The 18,656-nt window shown below is 48.6% G+C and overlaps 9 protein-coding genes across 13 annotated transcripts; 7 read left to right on the forward strand and 2 right to left on the reverse strand.

The window, feature by feature from the left end:
• The first annotated feature begins 21 nt into the window (after window positions 1-21).
• On the forward strand, window positions 22-2,811 carry LOC136186543 (uncharacterized). 2 transcript variants are annotated; one of them, XM_065973921.1, is made up of 10 exons: window positions 22-629; window positions 687-952; window positions 1,055-1,152; window positions 1,212-1,245; window positions 1,301-1,449; window positions 1,501-1,717; window positions 1,776-1,965; window positions 2,022-2,096; window positions 2,157-2,238; window positions 2,298-2,811. In XM_065973921.1, exons 1-10 carry the CDS (start codon window positions 87-89, stop codon window positions 2,579-2,581), a joined length of 1,938 nt encoding a protein of 645 aa, XP_065829993.1. In that variant the 5' UTR covers window positions 22-86; the 3' UTR covers window positions 2,582-2,811. The 2 variants fall into 2 exon arrangements, with proteins under 2 accessions (XP_065829993.1, XP_065829994.1); XM_065973922.1 differs by having other exon boundaries at window positions 2,287-2,518.
• Window positions 2,812-2,820: 9 nt separating this feature from the next.
• LOC136186545 (25-hydroxyvitamin D-1 alpha hydroxylase, mitochondrial-like) lies at window positions 2,821-4,970 on the forward strand. Its single transcript, XM_065973924.1, has 7 exons — window positions 2,821-3,237; window positions 3,448-3,647; window positions 3,705-4,078; window positions 4,150-4,322; window positions 4,381-4,459; window positions 4,513-4,672; window positions 4,725-4,970. The coding sequence occupies exons 1-7, from the start codon at window positions 2,852-2,854 to the stop codon at window positions 4,877-4,879; spliced, it is 1,527 nt and encodes a 508-aa protein (XP_065829996.1). The 5' UTR covers window positions 2,821-2,851; the 3' UTR covers window positions 4,880-4,970.
• Window positions 4,971-4,987: 17 nt separating this feature from the next.
• On the forward strand, window positions 4,988-8,772 carry LOC136186542 (FYVE, RhoGEF and PH domain-containing protein 6-like). The gene is made up of 21 exons (XM_065973919.1): window positions 4,988-5,054; window positions 5,112-5,151; window positions 5,218-6,043; window positions 6,109-6,164; window positions 6,220-6,250; window positions 6,311-6,462; window positions 6,508-6,664; window positions 6,730-6,817; window positions 6,863-6,913; window positions 6,973-7,103; window positions 7,161-7,229; window positions 7,282-7,362; window positions 7,415-7,497; window positions 7,548-7,578; window positions 7,635-7,832; window positions 7,888-7,981; window positions 8,041-8,099; window positions 8,154-8,282; window positions 8,335-8,394; window positions 8,459-8,556; window positions 8,602-8,772. Exons 1-21 carry the CDS (start codon window positions 5,009-5,011, stop codon window positions 8,642-8,644), a joined length of 2,523 nt encoding a protein of 840 aa, XP_065829991.1. The 5' UTR covers window positions 4,988-5,008; the 3' UTR covers window positions 8,645-8,772.
• Window positions 8,582-11,306, reverse strand: LOC136186546 (forkhead box protein P4-like). 3 transcript variants are annotated; one of them, XM_065973926.1, is made up of 11 exons: window positions 10,977-11,295; window positions 10,821-10,904; window positions 10,537-10,748; window positions 10,288-10,404; window positions 10,139-10,226; window positions 9,983-10,075; window positions 9,812-9,926; window positions 9,678-9,754; window positions 9,526-9,627; window positions 9,342-9,469; window positions 8,583-9,290 (listed from the first exon to the last, which is right to left on the reverse strand). In XM_065973926.1, the coding sequence occupies exons 2-11, from the start codon at window positions 10,866-10,868 to the stop codon at window positions 8,948-8,950; spliced, it is 1,323 nt and encodes a 440-aa protein (XP_065829998.1). In that variant the 5' UTR covers window positions 10,869-10,904; window positions 10,977-11,295; the 3' UTR covers window positions 8,583-8,947. The 3 variants fall into 3 exon arrangements, with proteins under 3 accessions (XP_065829997.1, XP_065829998.1, XP_065829999.1); XM_065973925.1 differs by having other exon boundaries at window positions 8,582-9,290; window positions 10,537-10,904; window positions 10,977-11,306; XM_065973927.1 differs by lacking the exon at window positions 10,977-11,295 and having other exon boundaries at window positions 10,821-10,963.
• A 337-nt stretch (window positions 11,307-11,643) lies between these two features.
• LOC136186552 (eukaryotic translation initiation factor 4E type 3-like) lies at window positions 11,644-13,195 on the forward strand. The gene is made up of 9 exons (XM_065973935.1): window positions 11,644-11,787; window positions 11,847-12,197; window positions 12,264-12,336; window positions 12,387-12,481; window positions 12,540-12,600; window positions 12,659-12,725; window positions 12,770-12,864; window positions 12,912-12,969; window positions 13,038-13,195. The coding sequence occupies exons 2-9, from the start codon at window positions 12,040-12,042 to the stop codon at window positions 13,106-13,108; spliced, it is 678 nt and encodes a 225-aa protein (XP_065830007.1). The 5' UTR covers window positions 11,644-11,787; window positions 11,847-12,039; the 3' UTR covers window positions 13,109-13,195.
• Window positions 13,196-13,270: 75 nt separating this feature from the next.
• On the forward strand, window positions 13,271-14,058 carry LOC136186553 (axoneme-associated protein mst101(2)-like). The gene is made up of 3 exons (XM_065973937.1): window positions 13,271-13,483; window positions 13,537-13,596; window positions 13,655-14,058. Exons 1-3 carry the CDS (start codon window positions 13,306-13,308, stop codon window positions 14,005-14,007), a joined length of 591 nt encoding a protein of 196 aa, XP_065830009.1. The 5' UTR covers window positions 13,271-13,305; the 3' UTR covers window positions 14,008-14,058.
• Window positions 14,023-15,541, forward strand: LOC136186547 (uncharacterized). The gene is made up of 3 exons (XM_065973929.1): window positions 14,023-14,162; window positions 14,215-15,198; window positions 15,281-15,541. The coding sequence occupies exons 1-3, from the start codon at window positions 14,156-14,158 to the stop codon at window positions 15,412-15,414; spliced, it is 1,125 nt and encodes a 374-aa protein (XP_065830001.1). The 5' UTR covers window positions 14,023-14,155; the 3' UTR covers window positions 15,415-15,541.
• Window positions 15,236-16,741, reverse strand: LOC136186549 (S-adenosylmethionine sensor upstream of mTORC1-like). 2 transcript variants are annotated; one of them, XM_065973932.1, is made up of 5 exons: window positions 16,579-16,737; window positions 16,299-16,530; window positions 16,178-16,240; window positions 15,997-16,114; window positions 15,237-15,942 (listed from the first exon to the last, which is right to left on the reverse strand). In XM_065973932.1, exons 1-5 carry the CDS (start codon window positions 16,700-16,702, stop codon window positions 15,448-15,450), a joined length of 1,032 nt encoding a protein of 343 aa, XP_065830004.1. In that variant the 5' UTR covers window positions 16,703-16,737; the 3' UTR covers window positions 15,237-15,447. The 2 variants fall into 2 exon arrangements, with proteins under 2 accessions (XP_065830003.1, XP_065830004.1); XM_065973931.1 differs by having other exon boundaries at window positions 15,236-16,114; window positions 16,579-16,741.
• LOC136186541 (potassium voltage-gated channel subfamily H member 1-like) lies at window positions 16,722-18,656 on the forward strand (the record flags this gene model as incomplete). Its single annotated transcript, XM_065973918.1, is given in 6 exon segments — window positions 16,722-16,830; window positions 16,882-17,115; window positions 17,479-17,616; window positions 17,682-17,824; window positions 17,885-18,277; window positions 18,332-18,656. Coding segments are annotated over 6 exon segments (1,321 nt in total), but the record flags the coding sequence as incomplete, so codon positions are not given.

The raw sequence follows: 18,656 nt of genomic DNA on the forward strand, positions 1-18,656 counted from the left end.
TTGCTACCGCGCGTTAGTGCCCCGCCCCGCCCAACTAAACAAACGGCGTTTTTTTTTAAATCCCCGGCTTCAAGTCTTCGCATGCTATGGAACCAAGAAAGAAGAAGAGAAAGACGATCTCCAGCTTCTCTCCACGCACTCCGGATAACGCCTCGCTGTCGAATCGCATCGATTCGAACGAACCCGAACTTCCCGTGCCCCCTCCTCCTCTCCACCGATTCATCTACAGTCTAAATGACAGTGGCTCGTCACGGACTACCGTCGCCTTTCTTCATCCGAATCAAAGCCTCGCCTTTTGTGGCGTCGCAAACGTTCGCGTTCTCGTCGGTTGCCTGTGGATTCACGGCTATTGCCTGAAGCCGGAACGCGGCTGGATGGCAATGCACTCGCCCAGAACGTCGAGTTTACTTGTCCTGACAGCAGACAGCGAAGCGCTGCCGAAATCGTCCGTGTGGCCTCAGTTGAGAGAAGACGAAAACGAAAGCGAAAACGAAATTGCTCGCATTGTCGATGAATTGAGAATCGATTCATCGGTTTTTGGAGCCGTTTTGTTAATTGAAGAGTGCCAATCGTCGATCTTTGACTTCTTCAAGTCTTTGGGCACGGAGAAATTTTCAGACGTCTTTCAAGTAATTCTGCCATCAAACGAATGGGAACCCTAATTGTACTCACGTGCTCATATTAAGGTCAGATCTCAATCTGATCGAGATGCCGAGGTGAATTCGTGGCACAGCCTGACAAAATTCCGTCTTGTCCAAGATCCGGAAAACGATTTGTTGTCTGTTCTCTCGATTCCACTCACTTGGGAGCAAGCGGTACAACGTCTCTTGATGGACGCGCTGCAGGCGAAGTTGTCGTCGTCTCATCGAGCACCAATAGTACTCATCTGCGGCAATCGCAATTCAGGAAAGTCCACCTATTCACGCTATGCCGTCAATATTTTCTTAAATAAGTAAGTAAGAATGCGTCTATTGCAGGTGTTTAGTTGTTTAGAAGAAATCTTGGGTATTTCGAAGAAAATGGTTCATTTTCTATAATATCACATCCTTTTTAGGTTTTCTGAGGTTGCTTTTTTGGATACTGACGTGGGGCAGTCAGAATTCACAGCTCCTGGTTTTGTATCACTGAACGTGGTCAAAGATCCAATATTCGGTGAGTAGAGCACTTTATTTTCACCATATTCAATCAGATGGCTTTTTCTTTTCTTCAAGGCCCGGCGTTTTGTCATCAACAAGAGCCAGTCATGTGAGTTTTTCCCCCCGCTCTTTTTTCTCTCCTAAATTTCAGTTCTAAAAAAAAGCTCGCATTTTTTTGGCGACGTGACGCCCAAGCGTCGACCCGGTTTCTATCTTGACTGCGTCGAGTCTTGCATCCGCTATTTTGAAACCACGACGACGACTAAACATTCCTTTGTACCCCTAATTGTCAACTGCCACGGATGGGTCAGAGGTAAAACCTGTTCCGTTCTCATGATATATTGGGTTCAATAGATTCATTTAGGTCTTGGCGAGCTTCTCTTCAACGATCTGCTCAGAATCGTCAAGCCAACTCACCTCGTCCACCTCAACCCGCCCGACACGCCGTCGTCGAAAGCGCTGCCGTCAATCGACGCTGCACTAAAGCCGGACGCTCTGACGTGGCGACCGAAATTGGCAATCGTCCAGCAACCTCTCGTTCTCGTCATCGCCGCTCATCCACATCAGTCGATAAGCAGCGGGTAAAATCCTCTTTTTTTTGACAGACGCGTTTCTTTATTTCAAACGTTACGTTCTCAGTGGTCGAGATCGTGCCGGCGACGCGCGTCAGTTGTCCCTCCTGGCGCACCTGAGTCGCATGTTCGACGCTCGACGACTGTCCCTATTGGCAAATGCGAGCGCGGCGCCGTGGCTCGCTTCGCCGCTCTCGCTCTGCACGCCCTATCGCACGTCGTGGAATCGCGTCATCGTGCAAGTGATGCACGCAAAGGCAAGAAAAGAAATTGGTGGTCGTCGTCGTCAACCTTGTGACGTTTTTTTTACCAGGTAGCGTCGGAGGAAATTCTCTGGGCTCTCAACGCCTCCATCGTTGGCCTGGGGGTGATTGAAAACAAGGAAGCGGTATTACGAGTCACATCGAAAGTTCAACTCTCAATCAAAATCTTGTCTCGTGATTTGAAGGAAATTGATGATTGCGTTTCCGTCTCCGGCTTCCCGCGTCTTATCGAGAAGACGTCGTCGCCGCCCAAGTGTCTTGGACTCGGTGAGTCGTTTACGTATGCACGCGATTGCTGTGACGTCAAAAAAAGAGGATTGTTGCAGGCGTCGTTCGAGCAATCGATAAGGACACGCGCTCCCTTTACGTCAGCACTCATCTCACGGAAGTCGAAATGGGTCCAGTGAACGTCCTAATGCGTGGCAATTTGGAACTGTCCGCTTGTTTGCTGCTTCCAGCAGCAATTTCTTTGGCGGATGGGAGACGACGGCAGCTGCGACGACCCTATTTTGCGCTAGACTCCACTGCGTCAGCCGTCGGCGCTGTTCCGGAAGGCGACGTCGTGAGACGGAATCGACAGGGATTGAAACGACGCAGCGCGGAAGCGTAGCGCGAACCGTCAGCTTGCGCATATTGCGAATTGGGAAGTTAAGACTAGTAGGACGATGCGGGTGTGGAAACTATTCCTGTTAGTTCCGAATTAAGGCACGCAGAGTACAGAGAGTTCGCCTCTAATCTTATGTGCCGCCACCACACGTATACATAAGAGGTCACAAGGTCAATTTGCGGGGTTAGTGTCAAGGTTGCACGCGCCTAATATAAACGGCGATTGGTTCCTTGCATCTCTCAGTCTAGTCCGTCCTCCGCACCGGTTCACGTTATGGTTTTCTGTCGCTCCCGAAGTGCGGCTGCTTTGGCCCGATCGTCGCTGCACAGTCTCGCGTCGCAGAACGTCGTCGTTCGCTCGGCGCGTCCGTTCGACTCGATACCGGCGCCTCGTATGCTACCCGGAGTCGGATCGCTGTTCGACTACGTTCTCGGAAAGGGCCACTGGTTCCGCAAGATGCACGAGGTCCAAGCGGACCGCTGCGAGCGACTCGGACGCATCTATCGCGAAAACTTCGCCGGTCGTCCTGCCGTTTTCGTCGCCGATCCGGACGCCGTCGAAAAGCTCTTCAAAGCGGAAATGTCGTCGCCGCGCAAGCCGCCCATGTTGGCGTGGATCGAGTCGCGCGCCGACTTGGGTCTCGGCGCAGGACTACTGAGGTGAGCAATGCAATAGTATAGCGGCGAGTGAGCGCGGGTGGTTTTGTTTTGCTTCTCGCACGGGGGTGCGGCAAACTCGCGCCAAAAGGTCAACGGGTTCAGTGCAGATAAGGTGCTCACCTGGGGTGTCAAGTCAAATTGCATTTACACAAAAGGCCCGCTGCACGAGAACAAACAATCTAACAGTCTTCTTTGTTTCGATCGTTTTAGTCCCGACAGAGACGAATGGAAGCGATTTCGCTCTCCAATGACCAAGAATTCGTTGAATTCGAAAAAAATGCGCGGCGCCTTCACCGAAGGCATCAACGACATTGCGACCGATTTTGCCGACTTTGTCGCGACGCTACGAAACGCCGACACCCACGTCGTTTCGGACGTATTCACAGAGGGAGTAAAATTCTCCCTCGAAGGTACGAAAGAAAAAAGAAAGAAAGCAATGACTCCCGCGAAAGTCACGTTTCCCATAGTGATGGGTCTTTTCGTCTACGGAAAACGACTCGATTGCATGGAAGCGACCGTGCAACCCGAGTATCAAGACTTTCTCGACTCGGTTCGAAAGATACTCGAAAACTACAACGCGCTCCGACTCAGCTACGGTCTTCACAAAAAATTCAAGACGTCCACGTGGCGAGCGAATCAGGAGGGCTGGAATGGCAGCGTCAAGTTCAACGAGAAGCTCGTCGCCGAGTGCGAGAGTCGACTCCGGGGTCAGTTGCCCGCCGCTGGCGGTCGACCCTATTATGCAACGTGCCTCATGGAGCAAATGTTTTCTGATGGATTGCTTTCTCGTCGCGAAGCCGTGCTCAACGCTATGGATATGTTCGTCGCAGGAATTTATGCAGTGAGTCTAAACGGGGGGATAGCTAGGAGGGGGGGAGGAGAAAAACATGTTTTTATCGATTCTCTCTCGAGGTCGGATCGGCTTTCTCGGGGTTGCTCTATCACGTCGCCAGCGATTCGTCGCTGCAAGATCGATTGTATAATGAAAGCGTTTCGGTTTTGGGGTCGGGTCAAAATGTCAAGGCGTCGGCAGACGAACTTCAGCGGATGGCATTGCACAAGAACGCTATCAAGGAAGGATTGCGGTAAAAGAGGTCGCGACTTCACGCGAACTTCTTTCGATGACACAATCAACTTTTTTAGACTGTCTTCCGTCTACCCCGTCAATTTCCGCGTTTTGGACAATGACATCGATCTTCTCGATTACAACATTCCGGCTAATGTGAGTTTCATTTTTTAGAGGTGTGACCAATTTCTTTACCTTGACTCGGGCAGACGCCTATTGGAGTGTGCTACTACTGGATGAACGAGTCTGCGGAATTCTATGATCAGCCCCAGAAATTTAACCCAGACCGATGGTCGAAGGAGTCTAACTTTGACTTTCCTCATCCTTTTACAAATCTTCCATTTGGTCACGGCATGCGCATGTGCCCTGGTAAGTCACTATTTCATTATTTTTTTACGATTGTCTCACTTTCTTCTGCAAGCTCGACGTCTTGTTGAGCTCGAACTCCAAGTTGCCTTGCATCAAATTTGCCGACGTTTTCGTCTGGAAAATGCAACCAATGAACCGATCAAAAAAAATCTGGATGCTGTACTTGTCCCTGACAGGCCAATGAGCATCCGCTTTATGGATAGGTAAAAAACTTCGACAGTGTACTGCCTATTATTTGTTGTAGATAGTCTTGCTTGCTTGCTTGCTGCTGCTTGTATAAATAAACGTATTTATCGATTCTCTGGGGATCCCGTATGTTACCGTTCTTTACGAAAAATGGACTCGAGGTACGTCTCGTCGATTCGAGAACGATTCGAGCAAGGTAAACGCAGCTGTTTTATCTCTCTCTACCGTCTACAAACAGCCTGCAATTACTCAGGTGACAGTGGCGGAAAGTCAGGCGTGGAAAACGCGCATCCGTAAGAGCAAAACGCCCCATGTGTTCGCTTCGAACATTCTCCACTAGCAACCGTCTCCCTTCGCAGATCCAAATCGCCATCCTCTCCACGATCGATTCTAAATCGACGCCTACAAGATCATTTGAGCGGCGGCGGCGGCGGCGGCGGTTCCAATCCCCTGATGATCGCCTCCCCCGACAATCCCGTCGGTCTAACGACAGCCGCGAAACGTTCGAGCGCCCCAGCACGTCGCATTCTCGACAAAGAACAACAGGCTCAAGTCGCGGACATCGCTTCGCAAGTCGCTCAAGCAGCGACGTCGAAGAAACGACCCGGAGAGGATCGAAGAACGAGCGACGGTTCGTCGTCGAACGGAAAACCGACGCGCTCGTCGCTAAAATGGCCTCCGCCGTCGCCGCCGCGAACGCGAGTCAATCCGGATGCACCGAAACCGAAGATTTTACCCAAGCCGCGCGCGAAACCGCGCACGACGTCCGAATCGAACAGCGACGATTCGAATGCTACGTCGTCGGCGGCGAAAGCGGAAGCGACGCCGCCGATTAGCGGGGGCGTGGTCGAGTCGGAGACGGCGAATTCGGTTCAGTTGCGCGACGGTCGGGAATTTCGCGCCAGCGCGTCGTTGTCGCTTCATCGTCTGACGACGATCAATGATCGAACTCCGGAGGGATCGCCGGAGATGATTCGTCGAGGCAAAGTGTCGTCGACGCAAGTTCTCGAGCCGGACGAGGACGACGGGCTGTCGAGCGACGACGACGAGGGAGAGGAGAACGATGCCGGCGGCGGCGGCGGCGGTGATATGAACGAGGGAAACGTCGTCGTCGTCACAAAGACATCGTCGGTTAAGGAGCGAGCTGAAAGCACTTTATCTGATGGAATCGATGTGAATGACGCGGTACAACTTGATCTATTGGGGCCACCACGCCAACCAAATATATAGTGCGTTTGTCCTCTCTATAGACGCTTCAGGCCAAGCTGTTCAAGATAGCGCAAGAATTGTGTACCACTGAAAAAACGTTGGTTTTTTTTAATACTTGGCAGGCAATAGACACGTTTTTCTTTCTCTCGTAGGTACGTGATGGGCTTAGAACTCCTCGTGAAGGTTGTCATCTTCCGTATTTGGTTTCTGTTTCGGAGGTGTACTCTCTATCTGCTCTTCTAGGGCTTTCGCGAGACCGTACTTGAAGCGAATCAATCGTCGGCAAAGCCCCTTGTACCTGATAGAGAAGTGGCGAAAATATTTTCCAGTTTGCCAGAAATTTATCAGCTGAACTTGAAACTTCTCGGCGATTTGGAAGAGCGCATAGCGAATTGGCATGTTTTTCAAAAGATCTTTATTAATTTGAGACGCTGTTTTAGGGAAAGTTTTCGTCGTATTGGAGATATAATGGCACAATTTGCGCCCTTTCTCAAGATGTACGCCACCTATACGGCCGACTTTGAAGACGCCATGAGAGTTCTCGACGAGTGGCGACGAAAGGAAACGCGCTTTGCTGATCTCTTAAAAAAATTTCAGGCAAGACGGGAACGGGAACGGGAACGTCACGCGAGTTGTCAATTTTGAGGAATTGATTTCGTTAGGCTCGTCCCGAATGTCGGAATCTAGCTATTTCGCATTTTATGTTGGAGCCCGTCCAACGAATTCCGCGCTACAAGATGCTGCTTGAAAGTATGAGGGTTATAGTGCAATCAAACTACTATATGATTTACGCAGGTTACTTGAAACGATTGCCCGATGACTCACCTGACAAGCCGGACACTGAAAGTACGGCACGAACGCGCATTCTCTTTCAAAGTAGCGCCCCTTTCTTTGCCTCTGCGCAGAAGCGTTGCACAACATCGCCGAAGCGGCCGACAGGGCAAACAATCGGATGAAAGAACTTGAAGAGTTTGAAAAGATTATGGAAGTCCAGCGCTCTCTCGCTGAAAACTTGAGTCTCGTGATTCCAGGAAGAGTACGTACGTTCGCGTGGCATTCGTATCGCACTATGAAGGGGCTCTTCTTTTATTAGATTTTTCTGAAAGAAGGTTTTCTCAATAAATGCTCTCGTCGCGGTTTTGACAGACGAAAATTTTTTCTTGTACGCTCTATGTATGCTTTTGTTAAAAAGCTCACGCTCTTTCTCATTTTAGTTCAATGACATACTTCTCTATTGCTCCTCCACGGCAGCGGGTTTTAAAATCAAACGGAAAATTGGTCTCGCCGGACTGAAGGCAAAGCGAAGACGCGCAAAGTCGTCTCTTTGCAATGTTGCGAGTGTTTTAGATTGAAATTCCCGTCGTTGCTGACGTTCCAAATTGTTTCAGCGTAATCAGTCGCGAGGAAAAATCGTTCATGGTATCGGCCAGGTAAATTTGTGGGAGTCAATTTTTAAAATTAAATATTTGTCCTCTCTCAGCTCACAAGAGGAACGAGACGATTGGTTTCAAGTAGACGTTATTTACCTCAACTTTTCCAGATCCTATCTGACCTTATTCTCTCTCAGACAATCTCCGCTGCAATAAAGCAACTAGACAAGAAACTTCTCTCTCTCAAGCGCCAGTCATCTTTTCTCACGTCGTCGAACGAAGTGGGCACCGAAGCTCCCGTCTGGCTGCCGGACAAGAGTGCGAGCATGTGCATGGAATGCGGAAAGCTGTTCACCGCACTTCGTCGTCGCCATCACTGCAGAGGCTGCGGTCGAGTGAGAATACAAAGAGAGGGAGGGGAAAGTGCGATGAGGTGTTATTCGTTTCTAGATCCTTTGTAGCGAATGCTCCAAGAATAAGGCCTATTTGAAATTTTTGAAAAGGGAGGACAGGGTTTGCAATTTGTGCTTTTGCAAGCTGCGAGGTTGAAATGACGTTGGACGCTTGTTCTCATTCTTTCCTATCGCGTGGCTTTTTTATTAGGCATGACGTTCCGCGACGAGACGGAGCCAGTCGCAAAGCAGTCTTCCAGTGTTAAGAATGTACGTTGATAACGTCTTCGGTATGAATCATAGGCTAGGTTTACTGCACGTTAGATCAAAGCTTATACGGAAGATGCACAGAAAATGGGCTATTTGTACGTGAAAAGGGGACTCAAAGGCGGCTGGATTAGGCAATGGTTTCAATTGAAAGACAACATACTTTATTCGTTCAAGGCACACGAAGTGACAAATAGATCTTAGCGCGAATGAAGTTGAAATTCTCTATCGCTACTAGGATGTGAAGGCTTTGTCGACGAATCCTCTCTTAGGATATCGCGTGAAAAGAATGCCCGAGGTGCAATGAGGGGCAATGGTGGTGATGTTGTTTAGAACCAATCTGTTCTCTTGTGTCTTCTCAGGGCTCAATCAAAGACAAGGACTTTGTGATAAAAGTCGGCCATCAATCTGAAGGTCTGAGTTTTTATTTAGAAGCGGAATCGAATGACGAATGTTCAAAGTGCGTTGTCACACTAATAGAAATAATTATATAATTTCTGATTAGGTGGCTTGATGCACTGAAAAAAGCGTCTGAATTAAATTTTTAGACAAGCTGTTCATTTTCACGTATGTATGAGAACTCGCTAGCGCAATTCTCTAGTGTAATATGGCTTTGATATCTAAATTTCTTTTATCTGTTAATATTTGGGTACTGATGGGAAACTTGGTGGAGTCATTTGGCAATTTTTTTCTTCGGGTCAGACGTTGCTTTCCTTGCTTCTGCTTTGGTTTCTAAGCGGCTTCTTTCTTCTAGTATCAGAATCACTAAGCTACGTTTTTCTACTTCGAACATGTCAACGGTCCAGTATACTCAGGTATTTCCTATTTTAAATCAATAATAGAATAGAATCCTAGTCGTTGCGATCCGTTTTGCCTTGCTCCTCCTCCCCTTCGTGTCGTTCATACTCGGTTTCCCTAGTCGCTTCTTCGCTCGTTATGTACCGAATATTTGCACTTTGAAACGGAACGGTGAAAGGGGTGGCTGAGGTGGTCGAGGGCGGAAAAAGCATCCCCTTTGAGGCGGCAACGTAGGGCGACGCTTGGGCGTAAAACGGCGCTCCAGCGGCGGCGATATCAGCACCTTCCAGCAAGACGGGTGGACTTGGACGTCGTCGTGCTGCCGCCGTCGCTGTTGCCGTAGTCGGCGGCGGTGGCGGCGGTGGCGGTAGAGCTCCTCGACCAATTATGTCGTCTCTGTGTAATGGGAGTTTCTCTCGTACATATAAGTGTCTAATTTTGGTCTACTTTATGGACGGGGATCGGTGAGATTTTCGTCGTTGGTATTCGTGTTCGTTCACCGTCCACACCGCTCCTTTGAAATTTTCGACTCGAACGAAGCACTTGTGAAGGGATAGATTGTGACGAACGGCATTCTAAAGAGCAAAAACTCTGCGAGAGGGACCAGAGAAAAGAACGACAATGGACTCACTTTCCACGCCGGCACATTGGGTTTGAAAAAAACAAAGTTTGCCGAGAACCATTGGTAAATGTCACTGAGAGCCAGCTGTTTAGAATTGGACTCTAGTATAGCCTAGAACAAAACGGAAAACTTGCCGCTTCTTAGACGGAGTCACGACTTACCTGTCGAATGAGAACAATGTATGTGAGCGGCGGTCGACTGTCAACATTGCGATACGGCTCAATGGCTTGCCGTATGACTAAAGAAAGGGGGTCCATCAATTGACGTTGTGTGAGAATATTCGTGTCCTTTTTACGTTCTACACTGTCGTCTGCAGCGCCCGTTCTGTGGAACTGCGACATCGGACGAAGCGGAGGTGAAGGCGACATTCCAACGGCGTCAAATCTCCGCTGACTCTCGGTTTCTGGTTTCTGAAGAAAATTGCCGGCCGTCGGATAATATTTATCCTCGGCTACACGGGCCTCACCTCAGCCGCGTCTTCCTCTCCGCTTTGAATTTTGTCGAGCGACGAGGCCAAGTAGGCATGCATTGCACCGAGACAACGGATTTCCCTTTCCAGCTACAGTACGACCCCGGCGTACGTAATTGACTCGCAAAAAAAAATCAATATCTCGCGGTTTACCTTCAATTCAAGTTGCTGAACCAAATGCGTCTGAATTTTGAATTGGGCAATGCTCTTTGCTCCAATACAATGGTCCGCATTAATGTGGCTTTTCGAAAAAGAGAAAAAGATTACCGTAATTGACGCTGTGGAAGGCCAACTATACGTACTTGAAATAGTCATAGGCCGTTGGACAATAGACCGTGCAGTCTGGCCACTGACATCGACCGTTGACGAGAAGAGCCGAAAGTACGTACGTCGGAGAATTAGCGGCAACGTCGTCTGGCCTGAACGGGGGGGGGGGGGGGGGGGGGGGGGAGGAGAAACGGAAGCGAGCTAGGGTGCTTTCGGTACCGACAAAAAAACACAAGCAACGATGCGTTTCGCTTATCTCTACAGATAGGTTCGATTTCGCTCACCCATTCCCGCCGCGCCACTGGTTTTCCTCGCTTATCCTAGCCTGAACGTCGTCCGATAAGAGCGCGCGAGCGTGTCGCGCCGCCGCTCTCCACGCGGTGGCGATTGTCGTCGGATCGTCGGTGCCGGCCGCGTCGTTGCGTCGCTTTGGAGCCGTGCACGACGTCGGTTCCGAGTCGTCGCGTTTTCGGCTGTCGGAGAGCCGTTGCGGCGGCTGGCGGCGAAAAACAGCGTCGTCGAATATGAACGAGCGCACGTACGTCAAACGACAACCGTCGAAAGTCACCTCGAGATCGTCTCGCTCGATCTTGGAGCCGTTTCGCGTCGTTTTCATGGGGAGAGACGGTCGACTGGCGGCCCCGTTGCTTGCCTACACAGAATGGTAAACAACGCGTAAACAAAAAGACTCGTAAACACTCGAGCGACAAAATGGTGCTTCTACCAGTCGTTTTCACTGGAAATAGAGTCGAAAAGGGACGGAGACCACGCACGCTGCTCTGTTTGTAGGTGGTCTCTTTGTTTACGCGTCTCGATCCTGTAATGTTTGTTTGCGAAGATTTGCGGAAGAGCGATCTCCGCCTCCGGCACTGCAATCGATCGCTGGTTTGCGAGATAAAGAGCCTGCAGTGGTGAAGATGTTTCCTGGCGCTGGTTGCCAGCCGAAGTCTGATTTTGCGAAAAATCAATGCAGGAGTTCGTCACGTGAGCCCGCGCGATGAACGACGACCCCCAGGTACGCGTTTACCGGCCCCTCTGCAATCTGGTGAAAGGATTGAGCAAACAAAAGTAAATGCTGAAGACAGAACACAATCTTCTATATTGAAGGTAACCGCGAAGGGTACTGTACGAACGATCCTACTAATTGAATGGCATCGTTAATAATTCAATGCAGTTTCCATGACTACGCAACAAACGACACAAGAAGTCTTACGAAGTATTCTTACAGAAACAGGATAGCGTGGGGTTCCTAATAGGCCTCGCGTGCAGGGATAGCGTACTGGCGCACGTCAAGCAGAGCTAGCTGACGTACACTAAAGAATATATGGTGCAGCAATGCGTGAGATAATCTTGCTGAGCGGTCTTATTAATGTTCGTCAGGGCAGGCTTCTAGGAATGAGAAAAACAATCGCCGAAGCCTCTTAGAGAAACGTAAATAGTCAAAGCCGAACCAATCCCTTCCGTCGTGACGAAAGCGAAACCATAAGAAGGCATAATGGGTTCTTGGAACAATCCTGCCCGAAGTGATGTCAAAGGTGGGAACCACTGGTGGGGTCAGTAGACAAATTAGTGAGCGGCAATTATTGATGCTTAGACAATCGTGCGTTCGAAAACAAGACGTCATCATACGACACAATCTTCCGAGGTAACAGTGTTTAATTTAGCTATGCTGCTAATAGTCCAATGTTGAGGAGAGTTTGCTCAAAATGTTCGCAACGGTACAGCAGATTAAATTTGATTAATTAGCTGGGAGGAGCCGCGATAGCGCGCGCGTCAAGAATTCGCGAATGGCTGTCTCCGTTCCTCGTCCGAGAGACCGCGATCTGACGCCGCCGACGGCTCTCAGCAGCTCGCCGAATCTCACCGGCATGGTCATAACCGAAGTGGAAGCACTCGAAAAGGACGGGGTCCCCCTTCAGACGTCGTGGACTTTCTGGCACGACAAGTAAAGTAAAAGCGCACGGTCATCGCCTAATGGCCATTCTGACCAATCTCGCGCAAAAATTTCCAGGGCCGTAATAGGAGCGTCAGCAGCCGAATACGCGGCAAACCTTAAAAAACTCTACACCGTCCACACAGTTCAGGTAATAGACAGATGGGCGGGGAGAGAATCCTCGGCCACTTGTGCGAGTAGAGTTTTTGGAGCGTATTCAATAACATACCGCCCGCTGACAAGTTATACGTCCGGACGAGCTATCACATAATGAGAGGAGAGAGACGACCGCTATGGTTCGTAGAGAGACTACTACTTGTAGCTCACTTGTCTAGCCTTGACCGTCACGTATAGGGAGGATGTTGAAAATGTTAATGGGGGATATTGGAAATTCAGGATACATAAAAGCAATACTGTAAGAGTCATAATGTTATTGACTAATGATATGCATTTTTGTACTGATGGCGTGAAAGGCTTACGTGTGGAAGGAGCTGCTCTTGGCCCTAATCGGTGAACAGCTATCGGACTATGTAGCTATCGGTTAGTTGATTTTGTGCTGAGACAAATTTTTTATTCATTCTTAGGTGACGAGATTTCTGGACTGAGTGTTAGCATTCGAGAGCGAGAGGATGTCGTTCAAATTTGGAACGGAAACGCTATGTTGGCAAATGACGCTAAGGCACGTGCGTGCTACAGTGTCGCGATACTCATCATTTATCCGCTTAGGTGATGGAGAAGGTGAAGGATTTGCTGCCCAGCGTTCGACTAAATGAATTCTATAAAGGTGAGTGGGCAACGAGAGGACAAACAAACAAACACCAATGGGGACTCTTTCTTTGCAAATTTTCTTAGCTCATCAGACCCACGAAGCTTTTGACGCTAGCATTGCAAAGAAAAAGGATCTTGGTTTTTCCAAGTCCTAGTGGGTTTTTTTTGTACGTACGTGTACATACTGAAATGTGCCTGTACCTGATTACAGTCTAGTCAATTAATTCGAATTTGTTTTGTGTGCATCAAAGTAGTTTTTAGAGTATTCGACTGCGATTAAATTAGCAGCTTAGCGTGCGCATGCGCTAAACACGGATCTCGTCTCCGTCGCCTCTTCGCCGAATCAATCGGAATGGCGTCGAAAGAGCCACCGCCTGGTCCTCCACCGGACGACGATCCTGACGGCAAGGGCAAAGGAAAAGGAAAAGGAAAGAAAGCGAAAGCGGCGAAGCCGAAAAAGGAGAAGAAAGAGAAAGTGAAGACGGTAAAAGTGAAGAAGGAAAAGAAAGCAAAAAAGTCTCGAGGTGGCGGTAAGTCTATGGTCTCGTAGAAACTGCGAACGAGAGTGCGGGGCTATGAGTAGTGGGATCCAAATTGAAATCTCTTCTGACTTCACATTCTGCTCCGGAAAAACTCCAGTTAGGTTAGTTAGTTCAATTGAGCTCATAGTTTGCAATGTTTTTCATTCATGTGACATTTAGACCGAGTTGCGTATAGGAAGAAGCGAAAGGGTGTCGTTGGGAAATCAGAATCTTCTAAGACTCTTCTTGAGATAGCCAACGAGCCAGATTCAGATACAGAAAAAACGGCCAAGCCTACCCTTGTTGTTCCTCCACTTGCTTTCTATCGTCCAGTAACGGTCGAGGAGAAAAAGGATAAAATGCAGTCTGCAACTGAAAAAGCAAAACAACGACTGGAAAGAATAAAGCAGCAACGGGAAGCAGAGCAATTGACGAAGAGTGAAGCAGCTGAAACGGAACGGTTAGTGCAAGGGGAAGAAGGATCGGGCGGACTTTGTAAGTGCAGCAAATGCTGTCAGTGCACCATATTGTAGATAGATAGATACATGTAGATAGAGAAATTGAACGGTATTTTTGACACCCACGCTGTCCCTATGATTTCTTCTCATCAGCACGTGATTCGTAGTCGACGATAGGAGCAGGTGGTACTGTACGCCCAGACCGTACAATATACGAGCCATCATGTCCGGTGAGTATGTCGAGCGTATCGTATACGGGATCGCGACGTCGTTTCCATCCAGACGAGACTCCGCAGGATTCGCTCGAGTCGAGCGCTTTGGGCTCGACGTCGAGCCAACAAAACGATTCAGTTCAGCCTTCAATTGACGAAGGAGACGGTGGCAAAGCAAGCAAGATGAAGAAACAGAAGAAGAAGAAGAAGAAGAAGCAACGTGACCACGGGACGTCGTCCGCTGACAAAGAGCAGAGAGAAGAGACGTCTAAGAAAGCCGAAGACGAAAAACAGCCGCAGTCTACGCCGAGTCTGAGTTTGGAAGGAAAAAGCTGGCACGTCGTTCGAAAAGAAGACATCGTGGAATCTGATGAGGGGGCGGAGCCAAAGAAAACCTTAGCTGAAATGGCGCAGGAAGGCGAAGAAGATAAAATGAAAAATCTAGATACTGAAGAGACGACAAAAAAGGCAGCGGAGGAGGAAGAGGAGGCTCTAAAGCAGAAAAGAGCTGCTGAAGAAGAAGAGGAGAGAAAGAGGCAGTTAGCAGCAGCCGAAGAAGCTAAGAAACGGGAGGAAGAGGCTAAGAGGCAGGAAGAAGAGAAGAAACAGCAGTTGGCTGTAGAAGAAGAAGCCAAGAGGCAGGAGGAAGAGAGAAAGAAGCAGCTGGCCGCCGAAGAGGCTAAGAGGCAAGAGGAAGAAAGAAAGAGACAGGAGGAAGAGAGAAAGAAGAAGTTGGCTGCTGAAGAAGAGGCCAAGAGACAAGAAGAAGAGAGAAAGAAGAAGTTGGCTGCTGAAGAAGAGGCCAAGAGACAAGAAGAAGAGAGAAAGAAACAGCTAGCTGCTGAAGAAGAGGCTAAGAGACAAGAAGAAGAGAGAAAAAAACAGTTGGCTGCTGAAGAAGAGGCTAAGAGACAGGAGGAAGAGAGAGAACGGCAGAAAAGAGAAAAAGAAATAGCAGAAGAACGGCAAAGAGCTGAGGAAGCTGAAATGGAGCGTCAGAGAGAGGAGGAACGGATGAAAAGAGAAGACGAATCAGCAGAAGCTCAGAGATCAGGTCAGAAACCGTCACTTATTTATTTATTTATTTATTTATTTATTTATTTATTTATTTATTGATATAATTATTTGTGCTCTAGCATCAACGTCAGTGTCACAAGGAGACGGGGGAGGAAGAGAGAACGACGACGATGAAGCAAAAGAAACAACGGGACTTCTGTCAAATAAGAAAGAAGCTGACGACGAGCCACAATGTTGCTGTGCCATACTCTGAAAACTCGAAACAACCGACTCAGGTTTTCATTCATTATTGCATTGCTTCGCTGTTTTTTGTAGTAATCGCTTCTCTTGGACCTGATGATTTCGTAATGTCTTGTGGAATGTTGAGAAACTTGTCAAAATGCCGCCCTTCATCATCCTCATCCTGTTCTGGTTTTGGTATGGTCCTGAAAGCCATGCAGTGCGCGTGTGATTGTTTTATATAGCGCCATCGACGAAACCCAATAGATTCGATGGCGCCTTTCCACTGCTTCATCAAACAGGCGTTCTTGTTGTGATGCTTCGAGTCGGGCGTCACGATGAGAAGCAGCCCGTTGAGACGAAGCAACTCGCGCGCTTTCGCGCAGCACGTCCATCGTTGGCGCGGCGACGGCATATAGGAAAGAAGAAGGCAAAAAACAATGACATCAAAGTATTGACTTGGGAGGGATAAAAGTCTCCTTGATGCATCAATGCTCAATGTCTCTCCTTCTGCCAACGCACCCGCGCAGGTAATCTCAAGAAAGTCGCCTCTAAGAACGGTCTGACAAATACCAGTAGTAGAGTGGTATTGACTGGAGGAAGTAGGGTCACTTACATCTGTTGCAGGACTGATGTCTATGGCAGTGACGTCAAAATCACGCGAACCAGCAGACAGGAAAGGATTGTAGCAACTCCCCACGTCCAGCAGCCTCAGTTTAGTTTCATCTCGAAGTCTATTAGGAATAGGTCTTTGTCATCAAGAGAAGTACGAACTGTGTGTGACAACAACATCGTACTTGCTCTGCAGGTGGTCAGGCGTCGCTAGGCGAATGGCTTGGCTATATCGTTCGTATGATCCTCTAGCGAGAGTTGAATAATCACGTCCTTGCCCCAGCCCCTCCTTCTTGATACATTTACTTTTTATTCTTTTCCTTAGCGTAGAACTCGTGTCGTCGTTTGTCCTTGGCAAGAGCTCTCTCCAGGCCGCCGTCTTTGAAGTATTCATTGCACTGTTCGACGCACCAAGTAATTCTCTTGCGTCCGTCCGATTTTTCCCAATGATCGACTGCCAGTGTCTTCATCGCTGATTGATAAGCCTCTAGAGTGGCCTCATCTTTGCAATGAGAGCTCCACACTGCATCAGGAGACTCTAATAATAAACGGGTGAGATCATTTTAGATAAATGCTCTTATCATACCTTCCTGTAGTCTTTCACGCAATTTTGTATGCACAAAGCGAATGGAATTTGCCAAATCGAACGCTGTAGCCATTCGCGTGTAACCAAGCAATCCGGGGTGTTTCAATCGACTTCCCCCATTCATTCCTTGATATTAATCTGTTGTTTCTCTCGCTCTTTTCTGCATGCCTTTGAAGTATAAGAGCCGCACACGCATCCCCAAGACGTACGATCTAGACTGGGACAAAATTTTCGACGACCTAAACGCAAGCGGTGAGCTTCGCGAACCCGTCGAACCGACGTGAGTGCTATCTTCCCTCGCAGGCAAATGCTTTGTCGTGTGCAACTGCAAACCAAAAGAGCGTCCCATAGTGTACTGCAACGACGCGTTTTGCTCGTTGACGGGCTACTTGAAATCCGAAGTCGTTCAACAGAACGCGACGGGCGCCGGTTTTCTCGACGGCCAGCTGACCGACGAGGAATCGATGCACGACATCGATTCGGCGCTGAGTCATAAGAAAAGCGTGACGAAAGAAATCCTCTTGTACAAAGCTGACGGTAAGAACGACGTACATTACGTCACGATTGCGGACATCTAGTAGTGACGTAGTACAGGCAGGTGCTGTGCGAGTGTCTGAGGAGGAGGATAGAGTGAAACAGCGGTATTCGTGTTACGTTGCCGTTCTCCGCGCTGTAGTATAGTTTGGGCCTCTAAGTGAAAGAAAGCAGGACATTTATTACGCTAGGTGCCTGAAACTTTTGAACGGTAGATGCACAGGCACAGGTGTACTCAGATACGACGTTGGAGTGTCATATAGCACGTGCAGTTACAGAGTGCATACTAAAGAATGCATAGTTGATTAGATAGCGTTACAGCTAGGTTTCCTATACGACGTGCTGTCAAGCTGCCTTCTTTATTAGGAACACCTTTCTGGAGTCTCGTTCGCACGGAGACAATTGCAAAGCGAGATCAAAGCTATGAGGAAGCGTACATGATTGTTACGCACAAGGACATATCGACGGCAAAGTTGAGACGCTGCCATTCGAATCAGTTTCTCGGTGGGAAGCAAAGACACAGGCGCCTCAACGTCGTTTTGATCGAAGCGTTTTTGTTTTGCATATAGGAAAACACACGCTGCTTTGGGACGAAGATCGTAAAGCGAGCATTCAAGATCCGAATGGGGTCATTTTCAAGCCAAATCAAGATCTCATAAATACCATCATCGACGCGGGGCATCATCACAAGGCGAAGGAGAAACTGGCACAGGTAGAGTACGATCTCATTCTACTCTTTTTGATTGGCTAGTTTCTGTCTTTCGATTTTAAGATAATTTCTCTTGATCGAGAATTGCTACCCGAATACAGGGAAATTCGACAGACGTCGTCGCGTTTTATCATTTTGCACTATGGTCTCTTTCGAGAGCTCTGGAATTGGTTCATCATTTTGCTCTGTTTCTACACGGCTGTCGCTATTCCCGTCTACGCCGCTTTCAATTACAACAGAAATACTTTATCGGCGATTAATCTCTTCATCGATTTCATTGCTATTGTTGACGTTGTGCTCAATTTTCGAACGACGTACGTCAATTCGGCCGGTCGTCTTGTCGCCGATCCGTCTCTAATTGCTCATCGGTATCTTCGCAGTTGGTTCATTGTTGATTGCATATCGGCATTGCCTTTGGAAATCGTCGGCATTATCATCCAATCATCGACGTCTATGGTAAGATCCTCCATGCGATAAAAGTCGTATTAAATTTTTTTCTTTCTAATCCAGCTCATGCTGATTCACGTGCCGAAAATTCTCCGTCTCACCCACCTCTATCGGCTTGCCAGCAAATTGGACTCCGTCACTCGATACGCGTTCGGTCTCTCTGTACTCAGTCTCCTTCTCATCGCCTTTCTCCTCGTCGCCCATTGGCTTGCGTGCGCTTGGACGGCAATCGGTTTGGCGCAGGGGCCCACCGGCTGGGTGTACACCCTAGCGAACAGCACCGAAGTCTTTTACTACTTCAACGGCACGTTCGTCAACGGCACGGTCGTCAACGGCACGCTGGAGGGTGGACCGAGTGACGGCGACATCTACGTCACGGCACTCTATT

Source organism: Oscarella lobularis, chromosome 4 (genome assembly GCF_947507565.1).
Source record: "Oscarella lobularis chromosome 4, ooOscLobu1.1, whole genome shotgun sequence".
Taxonomy (NCBI): Eukaryota; Metazoa; Porifera; class Homoscleromorpha; order Homosclerophorida; family Oscarellidae; genus Oscarella; species Oscarella lobularis.

Coding starts and splice junctions, on each gene's coding strand:
- LOC136186545 (XM_065973924.1), top strand. CDS start 2,852: ATGGTTTTCTGTCGCTCCCGAAGTGCGGCTGCTTTGGCCCGATCGTCG. Junction 4,460..4,512: donor ATTACAACATTCCGGCTAAT/GTGAGTTTCATT, acceptor TGACTCGGGCAG/ACGCCTATTGGAGTGTGCTA. Junction 4,673..4,724: donor CGGCATGCGCATGTGCCCTG/GTAAGTCACTAT, acceptor TTCTTCTGCAAG/CTCGACGTCTTGTTGAGCTC.
- LOC136186549 (XM_065973931.1), bottom strand. CDS start 16,702: ATGAATGGGGGAAGTCGATTGAAACACCCCGGATTGCTTGGTTACACG. Junction 16,531..16,578: donor GCGTGAAAGACTACAGGAAG/GTATGATAAGAG, acceptor GTTTATTATTAG/AGTCTCCTGATGCAGTGTGG. Junction 16,115..16,177: donor CCTGACCACCTGCAGAGCAA/GTACGATGTTGT, acceptor TATTCCTAATAG/ACTTCGAGATGAAACTAAAC.
- LOC136186553 (XM_065973937.1), top strand. CDS start 13,306: ATGGCGTCGAAAGAGCCACCGCCTGGTCCTCCACCGGACGACGATCCT. Junction 13,484..13,536: donor AAAAAAGTCTCGAGGTGGCG/GTAAGTCTATGG, acceptor GGCTATGAGTAG/TGGGATCCAAATTGAAATCT. Junction 13,597..13,654: donor TCCGGAAAAACTCCAGTTAG/GTTAGTTAGTTC, acceptor TGTGACATTTAG/ACCGAGTTGCGTATAGGAAG.
- LOC136186546 (XM_065973925.1), bottom strand. CDS start 10,868: ATGAAAACGACGCGAAACGGCTCCAAGATCGAGCGAGACGATCTCGAG. Junction 10,405..10,536: donor CAGTGGCGCGGCGGGAATGG/GTGAGCGAAATC, acceptor CCCCCCGTTCAG/GCCAGACGACGTTGCCGCTA. Junction 10,227..10,287: donor ACGGCCTATGACTATTTCAA/GTACGTATAGTT, acceptor TTTTTCGAAAAG/CCACATTAATGCGGACCATT.
- LOC136186543 (XM_065973921.1), top strand. CDS start 87: ATGGAACCAAGAAAGAAGAAGAGAAAGACGATCTCCAGCTTCTCTCCA. Junction 1,718..1,775: donor CATCAGTCGATAAGCAGCGG/GTAAAATCCTCT, acceptor TTACGTTCTCAG/TGGTCGAGATCGTGCCGGCG. Junction 2,097..2,156: donor TGATTGAAAACAAGGAAGCG/GTATTACGAGTC, acceptor CGTGATTTGAAG/GAAATTGATGATTGCGTTTC.
- LOC136186542 (XM_065973919.1), top strand. CDS start 5,009: ATGGACTCGAGGTACGTCTCGTCGATTCGAGAACGATTCGAGCAAG. Junction 6,165..6,219: donor TTGTGTACCACTGAAAAAAC/GTTGGTTTTTTT, acceptor TTTCTCTCGTAG/GTACGTGATGGGCTTAGAAC. Junction 6,251..6,310: donor GCTTAGAACTCCTCGTGAAG/GTTGTCATCTTC, acceptor CTGCTCTTCTAG/GGCTTTCGCGAGACCGTACT.
- LOC136186547 (XM_065973929.1), top strand. Junction 15,199..15,280: donor AGCAGAAGCTCAGAGATCAG/GTCAGAAACCGT, acceptor TTTGTGCTCTAG/CATCAACGTCAGTGTCACAA.
- LOC136186552 (XM_065973935.1), top strand. CDS start 12,040: ATGGCTGTCTCCGTTCCTCGTCCGAGAGACCGCGATCTGACGCCGCCG. Junction 12,726..12,769: donor ATCGGACTATGTAGCTATCG/GTTAGTTGATTT, acceptor ATTCATTCTTAG/GTGACGAGATTTCTGGACTG. Junction 12,970..13,037: donor ACTAAATGAATTCTATAAAG/GTGAGTGGGCAA, acceptor AAATTTTCTTAG/CTCATCAGACCCACGAAGCT.